Source organism: Mus pahari, chromosome 6, assembly GCF_900095145.1.
Source record: "Mus pahari chromosome 6, PAHARI_EIJ_v1.1, whole genome shotgun sequence".
Classification (NCBI taxonomy): Eukaryota; Metazoa; Chordata; class Mammalia; order Rodentia; family Muridae; genus Mus; species Mus pahari.
The window spans coordinates 70,508,691-70,528,795 of record NC_034595.1 but is presented as its reverse complement, the minus strand read 5'-3'; the positions used below and the strand labels follow the sequence as shown (position 1 = coordinate 70,528,795).

The 20,105-nt window shown below is 44.8% G+C and overlaps 1 protein-coding gene across 3 annotated transcripts in view; it reads left to right on the top strand.

Moving 5' to 3' along the window:
* Positions 1-20,105, top strand: part of Ccdc30 (coiled-coil domain containing 30) — an 89,717-nt gene that overhangs the window by 16,126 nt on the left and 53,486 nt on the right. For 2 of the 3 annotated variants that reach the window (XM_021200495.2, XM_029540449.1), the window contains exons 3-5: positions 2,456-2,609; positions 10,560-10,631; positions 14,787-14,902. In XM_021200495.2, the coding sequence (XP_021056154.1) occupies positions 2,456-2,609; positions 10,560-10,631; positions 14,787-14,902 (342 nt within the window). Of the gene's footprint in view, positions 1-2,455; positions 2,610-10,559; positions 10,632-14,786; positions 14,903-20,105 lie in introns of those variants that run through there. The other variant, XM_029540450.1, reaches the window with a different exon arrangement.

Genomic DNA, 20,105 nt, shown 5'->3' with positions numbered 1-20,105 from the left:
TGTCTGGAATTCACTTTGTAGACCAGGCTGGCCTCGAACTCAGAAATCCACCTGCCTCTGCCTCCCAAGTGCTGGGATTAAAGGCATGCACCACCACCGCCCGGCTCACTGAAATTCTTGTATCCCACTATTGCACATTTTTTTTGTTATTGTTGTTTTTGAGACAGGGTTTCTCTGTATAGCCCTGGCTGTCCTGGAACTCACTTTGTAGACCAGGCTGGCCTCGAACTCAGAAATCAGCCTGTCTCTGTCTCCCAAGTGCTGGGATTAAAGGCGTGTGCCACCACACCTGGCTGCACAATTATTTTTAAAATTAGGCAATGTGTGTGTGTGTGTGTGTGTGTGTGTGTGTGTGTGTGTGTTGCACGCATATGGACATGTTTGTGTGCATGTAGAGGCCAGAGATCAGTGTTGGTGTCTTCCTTCCTCTCTACCTTTTGAGGCAGGGTCTCTCACTGAACCTGGAGCTCATTGACTTGGTCAGGCAACTGGTCAGGGTGCTGCAGGGATCTGCCTATGCCTACTGCCAGGCCTGGTTTCAATGTAGGTGCTGAGGATCTGATTCTGCTTGCACAGAAGGCAGGATCCTGCTTCTGTTTCTTGATTTTGTTAAAGTGAAATATGAGAAAATCTGGCAGCCTTTGCAAAGAGAACTTCAGAATTACCAGGAGCCAAAAAAAAAAACAAAAAAAAACAAAAAAAAAAAAAACAAAAAAAAACAAAAAAAACCTTAGTCAAGTAAAAATTAGATCCCTTTACCTAATAAATGTAGCTAACTATAAGTCAGCTTTTATTTAATTTCTGTCTGAATATATTCAGATATCTTTGTTCCAAAGCTGGGGAGATGGCTCAGTAGTTAAGAGTACTGGCTGTTCTTCCAAAGGACCTGTGTTCAGTTCCCACACCCCCATGGTGGCTCACAACCACCTGAAACTCCAGTTCCACGAGTTTAATTCCCCTCTTCTGGTCTCTGGGGGCTGCATGCATGTGATGACCATACATATATGCAGGCAAAACACCTATACACATAAAATAAAACTAAAATAAAAGACATATAGATTCATAATGTAAGACAGATCAAATTATACATTAAAATATTACAAACATAATAAGTTGGGAAAGAGAAAAGGTCACATAAAGATAGTCTTTTTCAAATGGATAAAAATTTTCAACAATGTGTGTTACATCTTCTATAAAAATAAAATCACTGAAGCCTGGCCATGCAGTTCAGTGGACAAGTGCTTGCCCTGAACACGCAAAAAGACCTGGGTTTCATTCCCCACCCCCATATTGAAAAGAATCCTGCTGGGACAGGCATTGTGGACTTTAATCCCAGACATTCAGGAAGAAGAGGTTGTGGGATCTCCATGAGTTCCAGATCTGCAGAGTAAGATCTGTCCCAGAACCAAACCAAACCAAACCAAACAAAATGAGTACATATACTTTGGGGGACTTGGGGAGCATGTAGAGAGAGCTCTGTGGTTAAGAGCGTGTTCTAGCCGGGCGTGGTGGCGCAAGCCTTTAATCCCAGCACTCGGGAGGCAGAGGCAGGTGGATTTCTGAGTTCAAGGCCAGCCTGGTCTAAAAACCCTGTCTCGGAAAAACAAAAAACAACAACAACAAAAAGAGCTCTGTTCTATTCTTTCAGAGGTCCCGAGTTCAGTTCCCAGCACCCACAATGGGTGGCTCACAATCCCCTGTAACTCCAGCTCCCACTCTAACTCCTCTTCCAAACATTTGCATGGCTGTGCACACTACCCACACTCTTATCCATGATTACAATATTAAAAGTAGCTCTTCTTTATTTTTTTTAAATATTTATTTATTTATTTATTTATTATGTAAGTACACTGTAGCTGTCAGAAGAGGGCATCAGATTTCGTTACGGATGGTTGTGAGCCACCATGTGGTTGCTGGGATTTAAACTCAGGACCTTTGGAAGAGCAGTCGGCGCTCTTAACCGCTGAGCCATCTCACCAGCCCTAGCTCTTCTTTAAAAGAGTACAGAGACTTGGGGGTAATGATCCAAGGAAAGCATCCTGCAAACTATTTGATGCACAATACATATTGGGGGTGACAATACACACTAGAGGCACCATCCCTCTTTTGTCAGATGACACTTATGTGTGTTTACCTTTTTTGTTTGTTTTTTGTGATCACATAAACCTAATCGTAGTATGTTGGGTGGCACCATGTGAAATTGTTTTTGCAAGTAAAAACCCTCAAGTGCCCACAATTCTGTTTGTTCAACTTAATCAGAGACACGCACACGGGTGGAAATGCAGCAGTCAGAAAGACATGCACATGGGTGGGAATGTAGCAATCAGAGAGACATGCACACGGGTGGAAATGCTGTTTGCTGCCTTTCTCTGCTGTTTTTTTGAGACGTGGACAGGAGCCTCGTGTCTTGAGTGTACTTGCTGTCGGTGTATTGCTAACTGTAGTTTCCTTTCAGCACCAGGATGAAGACCAGAGTAAAGACACAGTGCCTCAGGACCGCCTCCTGAGGGATGTGGAGTGCATAGCACAGAAGCTGGAGGCCTCGCTGGAGGAGATCCACAGGGGAGCCCGGGAGCCACGGGAGGAGGAGAGAGAGCAGAGAAAGTTAGGTGAGCCGTGCCTCCAGATGACCACTGCAGCTGTGGGGTAATCTGAGAGGATATGCCAAAGGGAAATGACTCAAAGATAAACATGGAAAAGACTTGTTGCTACTGTGTCCCCAAGTCTTCAAGAAACAGAATTGCCTGGCCAGCCCCAAGTGCACAACCCAGGACTGTGTGCCACTCCCACTAGGGGTCCAGGCACCCAGGCCACCCATTTGTTCCTTCTACACCCGTCTTCCTCACCAAAACTAACCCCCACTCGACCTGGAATACCATTTCTGAGTTTTGACCACATGTATTACCATTCATTTATAAGTTTGCTTTATTTATTTTTATTTTATGTGCATGGGTGGTTTGCTTGCATATATGTCTGTGTATGATGTGTGTGCCTGGTGCCAGAGGAGAATATCTGATCTCTTGAAACCAGAGTTACATAAAGACAGTAGTGAGCTGCTGTGTGGGTGCGAGAATTGAACTTGGGTCTTCTGAAAGAGCAGCCAGAGCTCTTAACCCACAGAGTCCAAGCCATCTTTCTAACTCCTCATCGTTAAAACAAAATTTTAAAAAATTTTAAATGGCTGGGCATGGTGGTGCAGACCCTGAGTCCCAGAACAGAGGCAGGTGACATTTCTATGAGACTAGAGGCAGAAGCAGGTAAATCTTTGAGTTTGAAATTAGTCTAGTCTACATAGTGAGTTCCAGGACAACCAGAGCTATGTCTCAAAAAATGAAAAAAAAAAATAAATAAAAAACTTTTAAAATCACATTAAGGGCTGGAGAGGTGGCCTGGTGGTTAAGAGCACTGGCTGTTCTTCCAGAGGTCCTGAGTTCAATTCCCAGCACATACATGGCAACTCACAGCTGTCTGGAGCTTTAGTTCCAGAGCTTCTGACACCTGCACACAGACAGACATGCAGACGAGTACCATTGAACACAAAATAAACAATACAAAAATTAAAAGAAAATCACATTAAAATTTTATTTCGCGTATGCTTTCGATTGTGGGCGACACACCAAGGCATACATATGGAAGCCAAAGGACAACATGACAGAATTGGAAACTTTGCTTCCACACTGACCATGTGGGTATTTACATATTTTTTTAATCCTGATAAAAGTGAAGTCTCTGGATTGGAGACTGAGGGCACAGTCTCCTTTGGTCTTCCAAAACGCAGTCATGCGGGGATTCATTCTGGGAAATGGGTCATTGAGCAGTTTTCTTGCATGAATGTTACAGAATGTGCTTACAAAAAGCAGACAGTTGTTGAGCTGCTGCGTGGGAGCTGAGATGCCTGCCATGACTCGGTAATACCCTGTAGGCTCGCCACTCTATGGGAGGCTGACAGTGGATCAGATTTACTTTTGTGGCCATGGGCAAGATCTCCTCAGCAATGTAAGAGGTTCCAGTTGGTCCACACTCACTGGCAATGCTTGCCAGAGTCTTACTCATGTTGCCTGTCATGGTGAGCATATGGTGGCGCTCACTGGCTTCAGTGTGCGAGTCTGAGCTCTGTGTCTGATGGTGGCTGCTCCTGTGTGCAGTTCGGTGCTAACCCTGCCCAAGTCTCTCAGATGTATTTCTATTTCGTTGCGTCTTTGGTTTGTTGGTCTCGAAGAAGCCTTTATGCTGAACACAAGCCTTTTTGTTGCCTAGAAATATTTAGGTTTGCTTTTGGTTTTGCCAAATGGGAACACTATTTATCAATCCGATTTAGGTGAGCACTTACCTACTCTCTCTCTCTAGAGTCACCTTTCCTGAACATTTCCTACAAATGGGATCGTGTATGAGTTGGTACATCTGTTTCTTTCACTTAGCATGCTCTTGAGATCTAACCTCGAAACTGGTGTAGCTGCCTCAGTCCATTTCACTGCAGCACAAGTTAGCTCTTGCTATGACTAACTATTTTTCAGGGTATTTTTTTCTTCTCATAACGGTAATCATAGTGAGCATAGAGTGTTGCTTGATTTGGTTGTATGATTTTGATTTCTACTTCCCTATGGCTAGTGATATTAAGTATATTATATGTCTAGTCAATACTTCTTTGTAACTAGCTTTTGTGCTTTTTTTTTCTACTTTATTTTATGTGTATGGGAGTTTTGCCTGCACAGATGTTTGTATACCATGTCCGCATGGTATACAAGGAGGCCAGAAGAGGGCATCAGATTCCCTGGAACTGAAGTTAACACACAGTTGTTGAGCTGAGACAGTTGTGGGAGCTGAGAATCAAACCTGAGTCCTCTGGAAGAGCAGTCAGTGCGCTTAATCACTGAGCCATCTCGGGTAACTCTGGCTGGCCTTGACTTTAGGCCTCAGCCTGATTCTGCCCCTTGAGTTCTGGGATTAAAGGTTTCAGGCCACTGCAGTCCCGCCAGCCATTGCTGCTTTTCCAACTGTAGGATTTCTAACGTAAACATTCTGGATTTGAATCTCTTAGGAGACAGATGATTTGCAAACACTTCTTCCTCCGAATTGTGAGCAGTCTTCTCCAGCAAAGGTGGCTAGCCTGCCAAAAACTACCATTCCGCTAACCTCTCTCATCTTGGGAAAACATGCCTGTTGGTTTCACAAGAATGCTAGGCATTTCTGAGAGTTGATTGTCCCACCCTGTGCCATTATGAATTTATCCTATCGCATCAGATAGTGAGGTGAAACATACCCACTGCCTGCCTCAGGGTGGACACTAAGACTAAGAGGGCCTCTGCCCAGTGTGCTTGCACACCCCTTTGGATCAATGTGCCGACTTTGGCAAAAGTCGAAGTTTGCTTTCAGAGTTACTCTTACATTGTTCGCAGGTCTGTCTCTTAGTGTGACACCAGGAATATTCTCCATCACTTTGCACAGATCTTTGCTCTCTTTGATCTTTGATGCACAAAAGGTTTTCTTTTTACACAACTCAACTTACCTCTTTATTCTTTTGTTGCTACTTATTTTGGTATGAGATCAAATAAATTATTATTACCTCCACCCCCCCAAAAAAAACCCTATCTAGAGCTGGACATGGTGATGCATGCATTTAATCCCAGCATTTGGGAGGTAGAGCCCGTGGATCTCTGTAAGTTTGAGGCCAGCCTGATGTATATAGCAAATTCCAGGACAGCCACAACTATATACTAGAAAGACCCTGTCAAAACAAAAATGACAACAAAAGCAAAGACTCATATTTAGAATAATAACTAAAGAAGTGGACTTAGAACATACACCTGTAGGGCTGGAGAGATGCAGCACTGGCTGCTCTTCCAGAGGACCCAGGTTCAATTCCCAGCACCCATGGGACACCTGACTGTAACTCCACTTTCAGGAACTTGACAAAACACCAATGCATGAAAGAAAGAACTTAAGAAAGAAAGAGAGAGAGAGAGAGAGAGAGAGAGAGAGAGAGAGAGAGAGAGAGAGAGAGAGAGAGAGAGAGAGAGAAAGAAAGAAAGAGGAAAAGGAAAGAAAGAAGGAAGGAAAGTACAGCTGTCAATTCAGTCCAACTGTCTTAAAAATGTAACCAAGAAGGACTGGAGAGATGGCTCAGTGGTTAAACACTGGCTGATCTTCTAGAAGATATGGATGGGTTCAGTTCCCACCATCCACTTGGCAGCTCACAATTCTTAATATCTCCAATTCCAGGGTAGCAGACACCTTTACACAGATATACATGCAGGCAAAACACTGATGCCTATAAAATAAAAATAAATAAATTATAATGTAAGCAAGCCTGGCATGCTGGTACATGCTTGTAATACCTGCATTTAAGAGGCTGAGGCAGGAGAATTGTAAATTCAAGGATGTGTGGACAGATTGAATTCCATTATGGGCTATATAGAAGAGCCTTCTCTCAAAAGAGAAAATTTACATCCAATCCTAGGATTGTGACTAATGAAAAGCCAGAGTTTTCAAATTCTTTACAAATAGCAGGAGAATCTGGTCAGTCAAGTTTAATGAACTTGATTGTCTCTAGCTATTTTTAAAGTGGGCAAACAATATATTTGACTGTGTCATTCTAAAGGTAGATTTTATTTTTGAGACAGGGTCTCAGTATGTAGCCTTGGCTCACTATGTAAGCCAGACTAGCTTCAAACTCATAAAAATCCTCCTGCCTCTACCTCCTGGGTGCTGAGATTACAGGTGTGTATCTGCACCTATACCTGCAGCCCAGTTTTTAAACCAACTTTTTTTTTTCCCTGAATATCTGCAATACCTCCTACTAACTTTTAAACATTTGGAAGCCCCGGTTCACTTAAAGTTGGTGGAGCAAACATGGCTTTTCTGACTTGCTGTGTGCCTGTCTGTCTGCCGTGCACACCCCCAATCCTTTGCCCTGGAGGACCCGAGCAGCTCTGGATCCCTTTCCTTCCCAGAAGGCCCTCTGTCCCTCCTGCCTCCTCTTGTCCTTCCTGCCTCCTCTCCACTACTTGTGCTGCTCAGACATTCTCCCCCCTGCTTCCCCCTTTTCCATACAAGATTTTCTTGTGTAGCCCTGGCTGTCCTGGGACTCACTATGTAGACCAGGCTGGCCTCAAACTCAGAGATCCACCTGTCTCTGCTTCCCGAGTGCTGGGATGAAAGGCATGCACCATCACCACCTGGCTGGAAAATTTGTTTTGGTGACACAGAAGCCATCTGATATCTCTGGCACGGAGAAAACAAATGGCCCCGGGTTCTCATCCCTGCCAGTTATTTATTCCCCCACAGCACTGAACGGGTTGCTGCTGTTGGCCTACTTGCTTATCTCACCCTTAAATTGAGATGTGGGTGCCTACGTCGTAGATTTGTCATATATATCTGACAATAGGAGCAGATGTTCCTGGAGGCAGCAGCAGAAATTGTATTGCTATAATTAGTATATAGTTTCGGTTACAATGGGATTCACCCTGGAGAACTGAGTGTTGCTGGCCCAGGAATGAAGTGTGCACAGTTGTGAGTGCAGCAATGCACTCACGGTGTCTTACAAGGCTCTGCGTTGCCTCTTGTTGGTAGCAGATCTTTCATTCTAACAGTTTAGGAGACCTACCAGCCAATCATAGTGGGGAACCACAAGAAGCAAAGGGGGGAAGCCTGAGCTAGAAAGTCTAACCACCCCCCCATCCCCCATCAACTCCAGTGCCCCATGTCTGCCATCCTCGTGTAATTCTTTGTCCCTGATGGTTAATATTAATTTGCAACCTAGCAGGATCTAGGAGATGCATCCCTGAGCATGGCTGAGATCTAGTTTCTAGACTGGGTTCATTGAGGTAGGAAGAGGCTCCCTAAATGCGAACAGCAGCATTCTGTGGGCTGGGGTCCTGGATGGAAGAAAGGCAAAGAACGAACTGAGTCAGAGTTTTCATCTCTCTGCTCCCTGGCTTTGGGTGGGATGTGACTTTGTGTCCCTGCTGTCATGATAGTCTGTACCCATGACTGAGCCACAAACACCGCTTCCTCAAGACAAGTGTATTAGCTATTGTGTCCTAACAACGAGCACAGTGACCAACATAGTGCCCAACACTAATTCCTTAGCCAGCCTGGTCTACAGAGAGAGTTCCAGGACAGCCAGGACTACACAAAGAAACCCTGTCCCTTGGGGTGGGAGGGTGAGGGGGAATCAAAAACAAAAACAAAACAAACACACCCACAAAAAACAATTATTTCCTGAGATTTTGTTATTTTCATTTCTAGCAGAATTGGCAAAATTCTCAATACACTCCACTTACTACATAGTGAGATTTTGGTCAGCAAGAAATCTTATATGTGGCTGGAAAGATGGCTCAGCAGTTAAGAGCACTGGCTGCTCTTTCAGAGGTCCTGAGTTCGATTCCCAGCAACTACATGGTAGCTTAACAACCATCAATACTGGGATCCAATGTCCTCTTCTGGTGTGTCTGAAGACAGCTACAGTGTACTCATATACACTAAATAAATAAATAAACAAATAAATCTTTTTTTAAAAAAGTTAAAAAATGAAATCTTATATGTACAACAGTGACCCCCATAAAATTAAATCACCCAATAACATTGTACCCATCTTGCTATGCAAGTGTGCCCTGTGACATTTATACACTGATGAATTACCTAGCAACAGTTTCCCCAAACACCAGCCCCCCACACCATTGTTAAGTGAGGCCTGGCTGTTTTATGCATGCTTTAAACATTCATCTCTCCTTGTAACATAAGTGATCCAAGTTCTTCAGCATGTAGTCTTATAGAGAATGCTTAGGAAATGGCAAGTTTGAGCTCAGAGGTCTAGGAGTCAACGTGGGCTATGGTAGGAACACTAGAAAGGAATTCGGGAAAGCTTTTGGATAGACTATGTTTCTGTAGAGACCATTCAAAGAGAATTTAAAAGGTATGACATGTGATTGTTATGGGGGCCATTTGCTTCTTTTCTTGTTTGTTGTTGTTTTGAGACAAGGTTCTTCTGTGTAGGCTGGCCTCAAACTAGAGATCTGCCCGATGCTTGGATTAAAGGGCTATACCATAATGCCCAGCTCATTTGCTTTTCTTGGGGGCAGGGAGGGGGAGTATTTATTTTTATGTGTATGAATATTTGCATGATGGATTGTTGCAGGAAATATTTAAAAAGAACAGCAAGTTCCCACAATATGCCAGACACCAGTGGGCCACACGACTCCAGTGGGGTGTTCTCATCTTGGCAGACTCTCTGGCCCAGAGTTTCCGAGATGTCTCCACCTGATCACTAAGTTCCTTTGGCGGGTCGTTGCCATGCCAGCCCCATGCAATGACCACCCACCTTGTGGTTAGCTGTCACAATTCCCAGTAACCCTGTAAAATCAAAACTCTAGAAGCTTATAATTAAATAGTCAGATTTATATATCAATAAATTCTCAATTTGCAAGATGCCCACACAATAATTTCAGAGCCAATGATAATGATACAAGCTGCCCATCTAGATTAGACAAGTTACCTCAATTCTTCTATCCCTATATGATATTATATCTACCTGTGGTTATGTAAAGCCACGCGGAATCTAAATCGTCCTGTTTGTCCTCCATCTTCCTCCTACTCCTTCTCCTGTGTGGCTCCCCGCCTCTGCAACTCTTAGCTCCACCTCCCTTCCCTGTCCAATCACAGGCTTCTTGTATTAATTTTTAAATTAACTGAACAGGGAAAATCCTGCTACAATGTATGTCTGTGCACCCCAAGTGCGCAAAGCTCAAGGAGGCCAGAAGGGGTATCATATCCCCTCAGACTGGACTTACAGATGAAAGGGAAAATTATATAGATTCAAGGTTTGGAAACGTAAAATTAAAAGAGTAAGTTTCAAAATTCAAAGACTCAGGGCTGAACACTGTGAAAAACAAGCCCAGGCAAGCCCAGGCATAATAGGGCTCACCCTGCAGCTAGGAATGCCCGGCCATAAAGATAAGGAAAAGAATGCAGGAACTGACCCGAGCTATCAGGGCTGACTCAACAGCCATCTGGCAGGGTAGTGCCTCCCCTTAGCTTACTAGCTTACTTAGCTTACATTAACCAGACATCCTGCTGTCCCCGAGAAACCTCAGGCCCTTGATATTCCTAAACATTTTAGCCTGCATGTACTATTCTGCTGATTTGTAATCGCCTTGCTATGTTTGAATGAGCCAATCACATGTAATCGTGCCGATTCTCCCCATCCCCTGACCCTTACCCTATAAAAACCCCTAGCTTTTGAGTCTCAAGGTCGGCACCTCTGCCTCCTGCGTGAGGTACGCGCTGGCCCAGAGCTCCGCCATTAAACTGCCTCGTGCTTTTGCATCAAGGTCTGTCTATCTTGTCTCTCTGGGACACCCTGACTCCCGTGACCTGAGGACCTGAGGGGGTCCCCGAGAGGGGGTCCTACACAGACAGTGTGCTGCCATGTGGACTGCAGGAACTGAACCTGAGGCCTCTGGAGGAACACTGAGTCCTCGCCTGTGCTCTTAGCCACTGAGCCGTTTCTCCAGCCCTTTATTTACTTTTTGTATATATGTTTTCTTTCTTTTTTCTTTTAGGTGATGTACTTGAGAATGCCCGACTGGAAATAGAAAAACTGAAAGATAACCTGATAAAATTGAAAGAAAGTGGTAAGTCAATAGCACATATAGTAATAATTAATAATAAACCATATAAGAAGGTAACACGCAGAGTGTAAAATATGAGTTGGGAGCTGGAGATGGGCCCCATGGTTAACACTTAAGGTCTGTGCAGAGGACCTGAGCTTGATTGTAGCCCCCACATTGGGCAACTTGCGCTCCTGGGGATTCAACAGCCTCTTCTGGCCTCTGTGCATGCTCACATGCATGGACACACACACCCACACATAAACAAAACAATAAAATCTTTAAAATGTCTCCAATAATGAAAATCACAAGTACCGCTCCTACAGCCACAGCCACGCTTGCCCAAGCCATAGCTGTCACTCACCGCTGCTCTGCCAGGAACTTGTCATGGTCACCTTTAACCCGCCCAACAAATCAGGTAGGGGATAGTTTCATCCCTATTTCATGGGTAAGGACTCTGAGTCATGGGAAGAGTAACTAAGTTACCATTAACTACAAAAAAAAAAAAAAAAAAAAATCACAGTGATGTGTGAATCCTTAAATGTCCAATTCCAAAACCTGTCACCAGGACAAAGGCCATGCTGAGGCTGCTGAAGTGAAGGTCCTTGCAATCCATTCAGCAGCACCTCATGAGTGCTCACTGGGAAGCCGATAGCCTTGGAACGGTGTTGGATGAGTTGGTCTGACACTGTCATGTTTATTTAATGATACTACCAACAGTTGCAAGATTTAAGTATTTCAATGGTCACAACAAAAATAATTCACAGAATGATTTTTTATCAATTTTAAATAGTTCCAATATTAGTTATTCTTTCCTTTTGAAATACAGGAATATGATTATAAACTCAAAACTGCTTATGGTGACCCACAGATCAGGTGACTAGAGTGATCAGTAAGACTACAGAAGACCGGGCTGGCACTTGGAGAAACACTAGGACGCACACACTCTTCACACACTCGTGAAGCACTTGCCCTGACAGAGCGTCCAAGGGAGTCAAGCCAAGCTGTTAGCTAGAATCAGACAAGTCCCATCTCCAACCACATAGGATTAAACTAGAAGTCTGAGACAGGAATATCCTTTAAAATGTTCCCAACCATTTAGAAAGTCGAGAAGCTGCTTCCATATAAGTCTCTGGCATCAGAAAAATGTCACAAGAAATCACAGGAAATATTGTGAATTGACAAAGATGGAAACATGACATTAGTAATATTTGTGTGGGGGTCTCCCCTCTCTTATGGATCATAGGTTGATCCAGTCCACAAGGGCAGTGGGAGCAGAGACATTGATAAGGGGGTTCAGAAGCCTGTGGGTACCCATGGTGAATAAACCACACCAGGACCCACAGCCAGTTGACAGATCAACTTTACTTAGAGCGATTGAAGGCTTAAAAGTTTGGGGGGAATGAAGGTAGGGACATTCAGGACAGGCAAAGGCCACTCATTGGCTGAGGGCTTAGGGTACCTGGAATTTCGCATTAGCATGGGGAAGCATTTCAGGAATGGACGGTGCTGGCTGACAGGTTTTGTCAGGAGAAAGGGAAATGATAATATAAACTAATTGAGGCTGTGTGACATTCCTCAGGTAGAAGTGAGTATGAGGGCTTAGAATTCTTCAGACAAGGTCAGAGGAGAAAAGCCGATACAGAAGGGAGTGTCCCATATTTTGAGGAGCCCAGAGGCCATCTGGTCATAGTGGACTTCAACCTTAATTAGCATCCACATTGTGGCTCAAGGACTATTCTGTGGCCTGAGGGCTAAATCGGTGGTTTGAGGGACTCTGTGGTACTTCATGTTTACCCTAGAAATCAAATAAAGCATAAAGCAACCTAAAAATTCAGAATAAGAAAAGCAAATGAAATGTGAACCAGCAGAAGGATGGAACTATTAAAATAAGAGTTAAGACCCAGTTAAGGGGGTTGGGGATTCAGCTCAGTGTTAGAGCGCTTGCCTTGCAAGTACAAGGCCCTGGGTTCAGTCCTCAGCTCTGGGGGTGGGGGGAGGGAAGACCCAGTTAAGGGTGGTGGTACACACTTTTGATCCCAGCACTCAAGAGACAGAGTCAGGAAGGTCTTTGTGAGTTCAAGGCCAGCCTAGCCCAGCCAGAGCTACATAATAACCCTATCTCAAAAAGGAAGAGAAAAAAAAAGAAAAAGGACCAGGGAGATGGCTTAGCAGGTAAAGTGCTTGCCACAAAAATCCAAGTAAAATTTCAAAAGTAAGGTACTGTGGTGCTCATCTCTAATCTCAACAATCCTGTTTCGAGACGAGGCAGAGGCAGAGGCAGAGGCAGAGGCAGAGGCAGAGGCGCAGAGGCGCAGAGGCGCAGAGGCGCAGAGGCGTAGAGGCGCAGAGGGGCAGAGAGGGGCAGAGAGGGGCAGAGGCAGAGGCAGAGGCAGAGGCAGAGGCAGAGGCAGGGATGTTGTCAGGAAGCTTGTGGAACAGTGCACACACAGTATAGTAGCAGAGACCCTGCGTCAGAATAAGGTAGGAGGGGTCAAGTGACTCCTAAAGAGCTGTCTCCTCCCTTGAACTTGTGCTGAGGTACATGCACTCCTGCACTGACATGTACACACACATGCTTGTGCACATGTGAGCACACACACACATACACACACACATACACACACACACACACACACACACACACACACATACACTAAACAAGCAAACAAGCACTCAGGAGGCAGAGGCAGGAGAACTGATGCTGAATCTGTCCTTAGATTAGATTCTGTCCATTAAGAAAGTTCCAGAGTCAGGCAGCTTCACAAGTGAATTCTAATAAACGGGTTTTATATAAACACTTCCAAAAAGTTAAGAAAATACTTTCCAAATTTTAAGTAACACTTATTACTGTATACCAAAATCAGGTATTCTCAAATATCCCCAATGAATATAGCAATACAAAACAGCTCCTTGGGTGGTCAGATTGAATGCATTCACTGACGGACTGGTTAGTGATTGCTGCGTGAACTCCTCAAAACTGTTAGTAAGACCCCTAAGTGGAGAGTCTAGAAGTGCCTAAAGTACCTAAAGGGCAGGGCTACAGAAAACTTTCTGTCATTAAAGTTAGGCACCACTGTTCTGAAATTTCAGCTCCTAGGACATCGAGATGGCTCAGTGGGTTAAATGCTGCCGAGCCTGATAACCTGAGTTCAGTTGCCAGGACATACACTGTTGAAGGAGAAAACTTACACCAGCAAGTTGTCCTCTGACATGTACGCGCACACACACACAGATCACACTCATACCACACACACACACACACACACACACATACACACGCAGATCACACTCATACCACACACACACACAGATCACACTCATACCACACACACACACATACACACGCAGATCACACTCATACCACACACACAGAGATCACACTCATACCACACACACACATACACACATACAAACACATACACACACAGATCACACTCATACCACACACACATACACACACACACAGATCACACTCATACCACACATACACACACACACACACACACACACACACACACACACACACACACACACCCCTAGTCCTAGTCAGGGTATTATTCCTGCACTAAACATGACCAAAAAGCAAGTTGGGGAGAAAAGGGTTTCTTCAGCTTACACTTCCACACTGCTGTTCATTACTAAAGGAAATCAGGACTGGAACTCAAGCAGGTCAGGAAGCAGGAGCTGATGCAGAGGCCATGGAGGGATGTTACTTACTGGCTTGCTTCCCCTGGCTTGCTCAGCTTGCTTTCTTATAGACTCCAGGACTACTAACTCAGGGATGGCCCTCCCACCCTTAATCACTAATTGAGAAAATGTCTTACAGCAAAATCTCATGAAAGCATTTCCTCAAGGGAGGCTCCTTTCTCTGTGATAACTCCAGCTTGTGTCAAGTTGACACACAAAATCAGCCAGTACACATACACACAAGTACACACAAAATAAAGAAATATTTCATGTTTCTAGAAGAACCTGTATTGTTGGAAACTTTATACTCATTCGGCTTGTGTGAGAAATACAAAGCCTCTGTTACAGTAGGTGGGTAGAACACTCTCCTTGGTGGCTGTCCTGTGCAGCAGGCCACATAACAAGAGAACGGCACTCATGAGCTCTTGGAGCCAGTGCCTCCCAAAGTACAATTGGCCCAGAGGAATAACTGCCTTCTTCTCTATTTAGGTCCAGCTGACCTACAGAGAGCAAAGGAACATAACCAGAGGCTGGACCAGGAAATTCTGGCGTTAAGAACCCGGGTTCGATCGCTTGACACGGAGAAAAAGGTGCTTGGAGAAATGGTTAGTGTGCTTTAGTCCTGGAACTTACTGGTTGTGTATCCAATAGCAACCAGCAGTGTGAGCCTCATGGCTACCCATTGTCTAAGATGGTCCTTGAGAACCAATTCTGACAATTGTTGCATGTCAGGATACAGAGTTGATGAGCTTTAAACCTGGACACACCTGCCAATGTTAACGTTTCATGGTCTGTACTTGCCCTGAACAGTCACATTACTGCTGTTGTATGCTTGTGGGATTTGTTTATTTTTGCTGCCTTTTTTTTTTATGTGTAAGCATGTTTTGCCTGCATGTATATCTATGCACCAGGTGCATGTAGGCCCAAGGAGGTCAGAAGAAGATGACAGATCCACCAGATAAAGGTCATTATAAACTGTCATGTGGGAGCTGGCAACTGAATGCAGAGCCTCTGGCAGAGCAGCAAGTGTTCTTAGCTACTGAGCCATCTCTCCAGTCCCTAAATGGACGATTTCTGGAACAGCATAGAGTTATTTTGTAAAATTTTGTAGTTACTTAGTTACGTTACATTCACAGTTATATTCTTTTAAAACCACTTCTTCTTGGCAGTTTATCAACTTTTAATGCATACTTACTTTCATATGTAGTGTTTCTTCGGCTTCAGATTCTATTTGTTTCAAAGTCATTTTTCTAGTGTCAGATACAGTGTTAAGTGCTTGTACTGACTAGTTTTGTGTCAACTTGACACAGGCTGGAGTTATCACAGAGAAAGGAGTTTCAGTTGGGGAAATGCCTCCACGAGATCCAGCTGTAAGGCATTTTTCTCAATTAGTGATCAAGTGGGGAGGTCCCCTTGTGGGTGGTGCCATCTCTGGGCTGGTAGTCTTGGTTCTATAAGAGAGCAGGCTGAGCAAACCAGTAAAGAACATCCCTCCATGGCTTCTGCATCAGCTCCTGCTTCCTGACCTGCTTGAGTTCCAGTCCTGACTTCCTCTGGTGATGAATAGCAGTATGGAAGTGTAAGCTGAATAAACCCTTTCCTCCCCAACTTGCTTCTTGGTCATGATGTTTTGTCCAGAATCAGAAACCCTGACTAAGACAGTGCTCAAGAAACTTTGTTTTAATAATTAACAAGCACGCATTGGGATAGTTCTTACTAAGACCACAGAAAAGGACTTGTTACATTGATGAGACTAGAACTGTGCTTTGCCACCCATGCTGTTTTGTTGCATGTCAACCTAGAGTCATTTTTGGAAGGTTGTTTTTTGTTTTTTTTTTAACAAAATCTCAGTCATTCGATTTTACTAGTGAACACTCAGGAGCCAGATGCAGGGGTGAAAGCCTGCTAGCTCAGAGAGGCAAGAAAGCACCCGCTGACCTTACTCTTCAGCTGACATCCCACTGAGAATGCCCCTCCTCCAAACTTAATGTCCCTCCCGTCTACTTCCTGTGTGTCTATCAGTCCTGACTCCCTCTTACTCTCTGTGGTCTTTTCTTAATATTCCTGTGTTCACTTCCTGTCAACTGGTTGCTTGCTCTGCCTCTTGACCTATGGCTGAACCATACCACAACTAAAAACAGGTTTTTCCAGCAATTAGCACAATCTCGGGGTTCACAATGTGATCAAATATCTTGCAACAGAAGATGGAACCTCAATGGGGCAAATGCCCTCACCAAATTGGCCTGTGGGCAAGCCTGTGCTGCATTTGCCTGATTGATGATTGATGTGGGATGGTCAGTTTACTGATGCTAAGTTATTCTCTGCTGGTGAAATGAGTCAATTCTAGTCAATTCAAACCAGATTAAAGCATATAAAGGCAGGTTCATTGGGAAGCAAGCTCCAGGCAAATTTACAGTCCCAGGGAATGAACCAGGGAAGTCACTATGGGGAGGGAGAAAGAGGGGAGGGGAACCAAAATGTCTGGATTACATAGGGAGGAGCTTCTGGGAGAGGGGAGGTCCAGCCCCTAGGCTGGAAAGTTCTGGGTAGAGGGCAGACTATGCCAGCCATACCTGGTAATAGGTAGGAACTGGGGGATACTGGGAGAACCTGGAGGCCAGGTCCCCTTTGGTGTGTTAAATACGGAGCTCAATTACTTGTCCCGGGTCTGGAACCTAACACTGTGTGCAGTGCCAATCCTGGGCTGTAATCCTGGGTGCTATGAGAAGGCAGGCTGAGTGCCAGTAAGCAGCAGTCCTCCATGGCCTCTGCATCAGCTCCTGCCTCCAGGTTCCTGCCTTGAATTCTTACTGTGACTTCCCTCAGTGTTACCTGGAAGTATAGGCAAAGTAACCCATTCCTCCCTAAGTTACTTTTTGAAGGTTTGTTGTTGTGGTGGTGGTGGTTGTTTTGGTTTGGTTTTTGGCTTTTGATTTTTGGTTCTTCACGACAAGGTTTCTCTGTGTAGCCTTGGACAAGTACTCTCAGCCACTGAGCTAGTCCCCATTTTCTTACAAGATATTTATTTATTAAATGTACTTTTTTACTGCACGTATGTTTGTGTGAGTATATGCACACATTTGCCTGCCAGATGTATGTGACTACGCAAACGTGGAGACCAGAAGGAGGCCACATGTCTTCTCTGTCACACTCTCCAATTCCTTTGAGGCAGGGTCTCTCCCTGAGCTTAGAGCTGCTGTTTTCTTGGCTAGGCTGGAAGGCCCGAGCCTCCGGGATGCTTCTGTCTCTGACCCCTCAGAGCTGAGATTACAGGGATGTGTGGAACTTCTCGCTCTTTATAAGGGCACTGGAATGCGAGCTCTGGTCCTCGGGATAGTGCAGCCAACTCTCTGACTCATTGTTCTCTTACCAGGGCTTTATGAAGAGTAGAAGAATTTTGTGATGGAATCCAATATGGCCTCTTTATTTTTCTCTGCTCTGTGGCCACAAATTGATTCTTGTCCTTTCTACTAAGTGTCTCATAGTTCTAGTTTACACATTTAGGTTTATGATCTACTAAAGATAATACTTTGTTTATATGGTGATGGAACGGTTTTCCTAGAAGCAGTTGGTGAAAACAACTCTTTCTTTCTTGAATTAAAATGACACTTTTCTCAAACATCAATTGTATGGGGGCTGGAGAGATGGCTCAGCAATTAAGAACACTGGCTGCTCTTCCAGTGCAGGGCCGTGGGTGTGTGGAAAGGGGTAGAGAGCCCGTGTCTGGCCAGAGTTCCCTTGCTCTGGGTGGGTGGATGCGGGAGGACCACTGGACGCTTTCCACTCGGCCCCAGGTGGGCATCTGGCTATGTGAAGCCACTGACCCCACACAGCGGTGGGTGGACAGGGAGCAGCCCCCTATACCAGGTTCCCAGTCTCTGGCATCCCATGCTGGATACAGCAGAGGAGCTGAGAACAGAATAGGGGCCCCGGGGCAACACTCTCACCCTGGAGATATGGGAAGAGGGCAGAGGGAGAGAGGTTCCCACGCAGGCGAGAGACCTAAGTCTGGTCTGTGGCTGGAGCACAGGAAGGCCTTCCATCGGGAGGTTAAAAGCGGCTCGTTAGAAGAAAGCCTATCTCATCATCCAAGCACAGCAAGCCTTGATGAACAGAGACAGTCTATGGTTTTAGAGCTTTATTGTAAAAAGGCAGGGGAAAGAGAGAAGGTAGAAAGAGAGAGAGAGACTGTTATAGATACTCAGTGCCCTCTGTGCCTGTCATAGGTGCTCAGTGCCCTCCGTGCCTGTCATAGATACTCAGTGCCCTCCATGCCTGTCATGGCTGCTCAGCCTGCAGGTGGGCAGTTGTCCTTTCCTGACCACTGCTTATTACATTTTCTGACAAAGGAAGGAAAGGGATATTGCCAGGTCCGTTTTATGTCGGCCTGAATGGGCTTCACATTTTCCTAGGTGTGACTGAGAACCTCTGCAAAGTAGAATAACATTTGAATCTGCTGATAGAGGGTAGCAACCCCAAGGTGGGCCTCATCTAATGGAGGGAATGAATCGAACAAAAACGGAAGGGAGTCTCTCCCTCCTCCACTGTCCTCCTCCTCTCTGGAGAGCCCTGTCTAATAATACAGGTGGAAGCTGATATTTGAGAATCTGCAATGTTGTAGTGACTATTGGCAATTTGCATGAGTCATGGAGTTTTCTTGTCTTGTCCGATTATGTAGCTGTTTGTAAAAGCCATGGATGGTGTCATGGCTCAGCCTGACAACAGAGCCCCAAATCTCCCAAACCCCGTTGCTGTGGTCCTTTGTGCTATACACAGGCCAAGCTCCTGCTTCCCCTCTACAGCCTTCACTTCTGGGTGCCTTGTAGCAGCCTCTCCCTAAAGAATTCCCTTGAAAATAAAAACATTCTTTTTTTTTAAGTTTTTTTTTAAGATTTATTTATTTATTTTTTATTATATGTAAGTACACTGTAGCTGTCTTCAGACACTCCAAAGAGGGAGTCAGATCTTGTTACGGATGGTTGTGAGCCACCATATGGTTGCTGGGATTTGAACTCAGGACCTTCAGAAGAGCAGTCAGGTGCTCTTACCTGCTGAGCCATCTCACCAGCCCTTTTTAAAGATTTTTTTTTTTAAAGATTTTTAAAGATTTATTTATTTTATATATGTGAGTACACTGTAGCTATCTTCAGACACACCAGAAGAGGGCATCAGATTCCATTACAGATGGTTGTGAGCTACCGTGTGGTTGCTGGGATTTGAACTCGGGACCTCTGGAAGGGCAGTCAGTGCTCTTAACCACTGAGCCATCTCTCCAGCCCCATCCTTTGGTTCTTAAAGGAAAAATAATACAGAAAACTACTTCCTTTTATCAGCCATCTAGACACGCGGTAATGTCTCAGTGCCATCTGGCTTATCAGTAAGTAGGCTACTCTCTCTGCATGTTCTCAGAGAAAATGCTTTCAAATAAGATTGGGGAAAAAAAAAAAGAGCGAGATGGCTCAGCAGTAAAGACACTTGCCACCAAGCTAAAGATCTGGTTTGATCCTCAGGACCCACTGGGTGGAAGATGAGAACCAATTTCCACAAGTTCCTCCGATCTCCACAGGTAGTGGCATGCACACACTATACCCCCAGACACAGAATAGAAACATGTAACATTTTCTTTTGGAAAAGGAGAAATGGGAGCTATTTGTCAGGGATAACCGTAGTCATGGCAAGAGCAGCTTTCATGATCATTGGAGCAGACTTCCTCAAAGCACACACCAGTATTCCCACCACATAGAGAGCTTTAGGGGATTTGGGCAAAGCAGGAATTAGCCGGGAGTCTGATGCAGACTTACCTGGCCC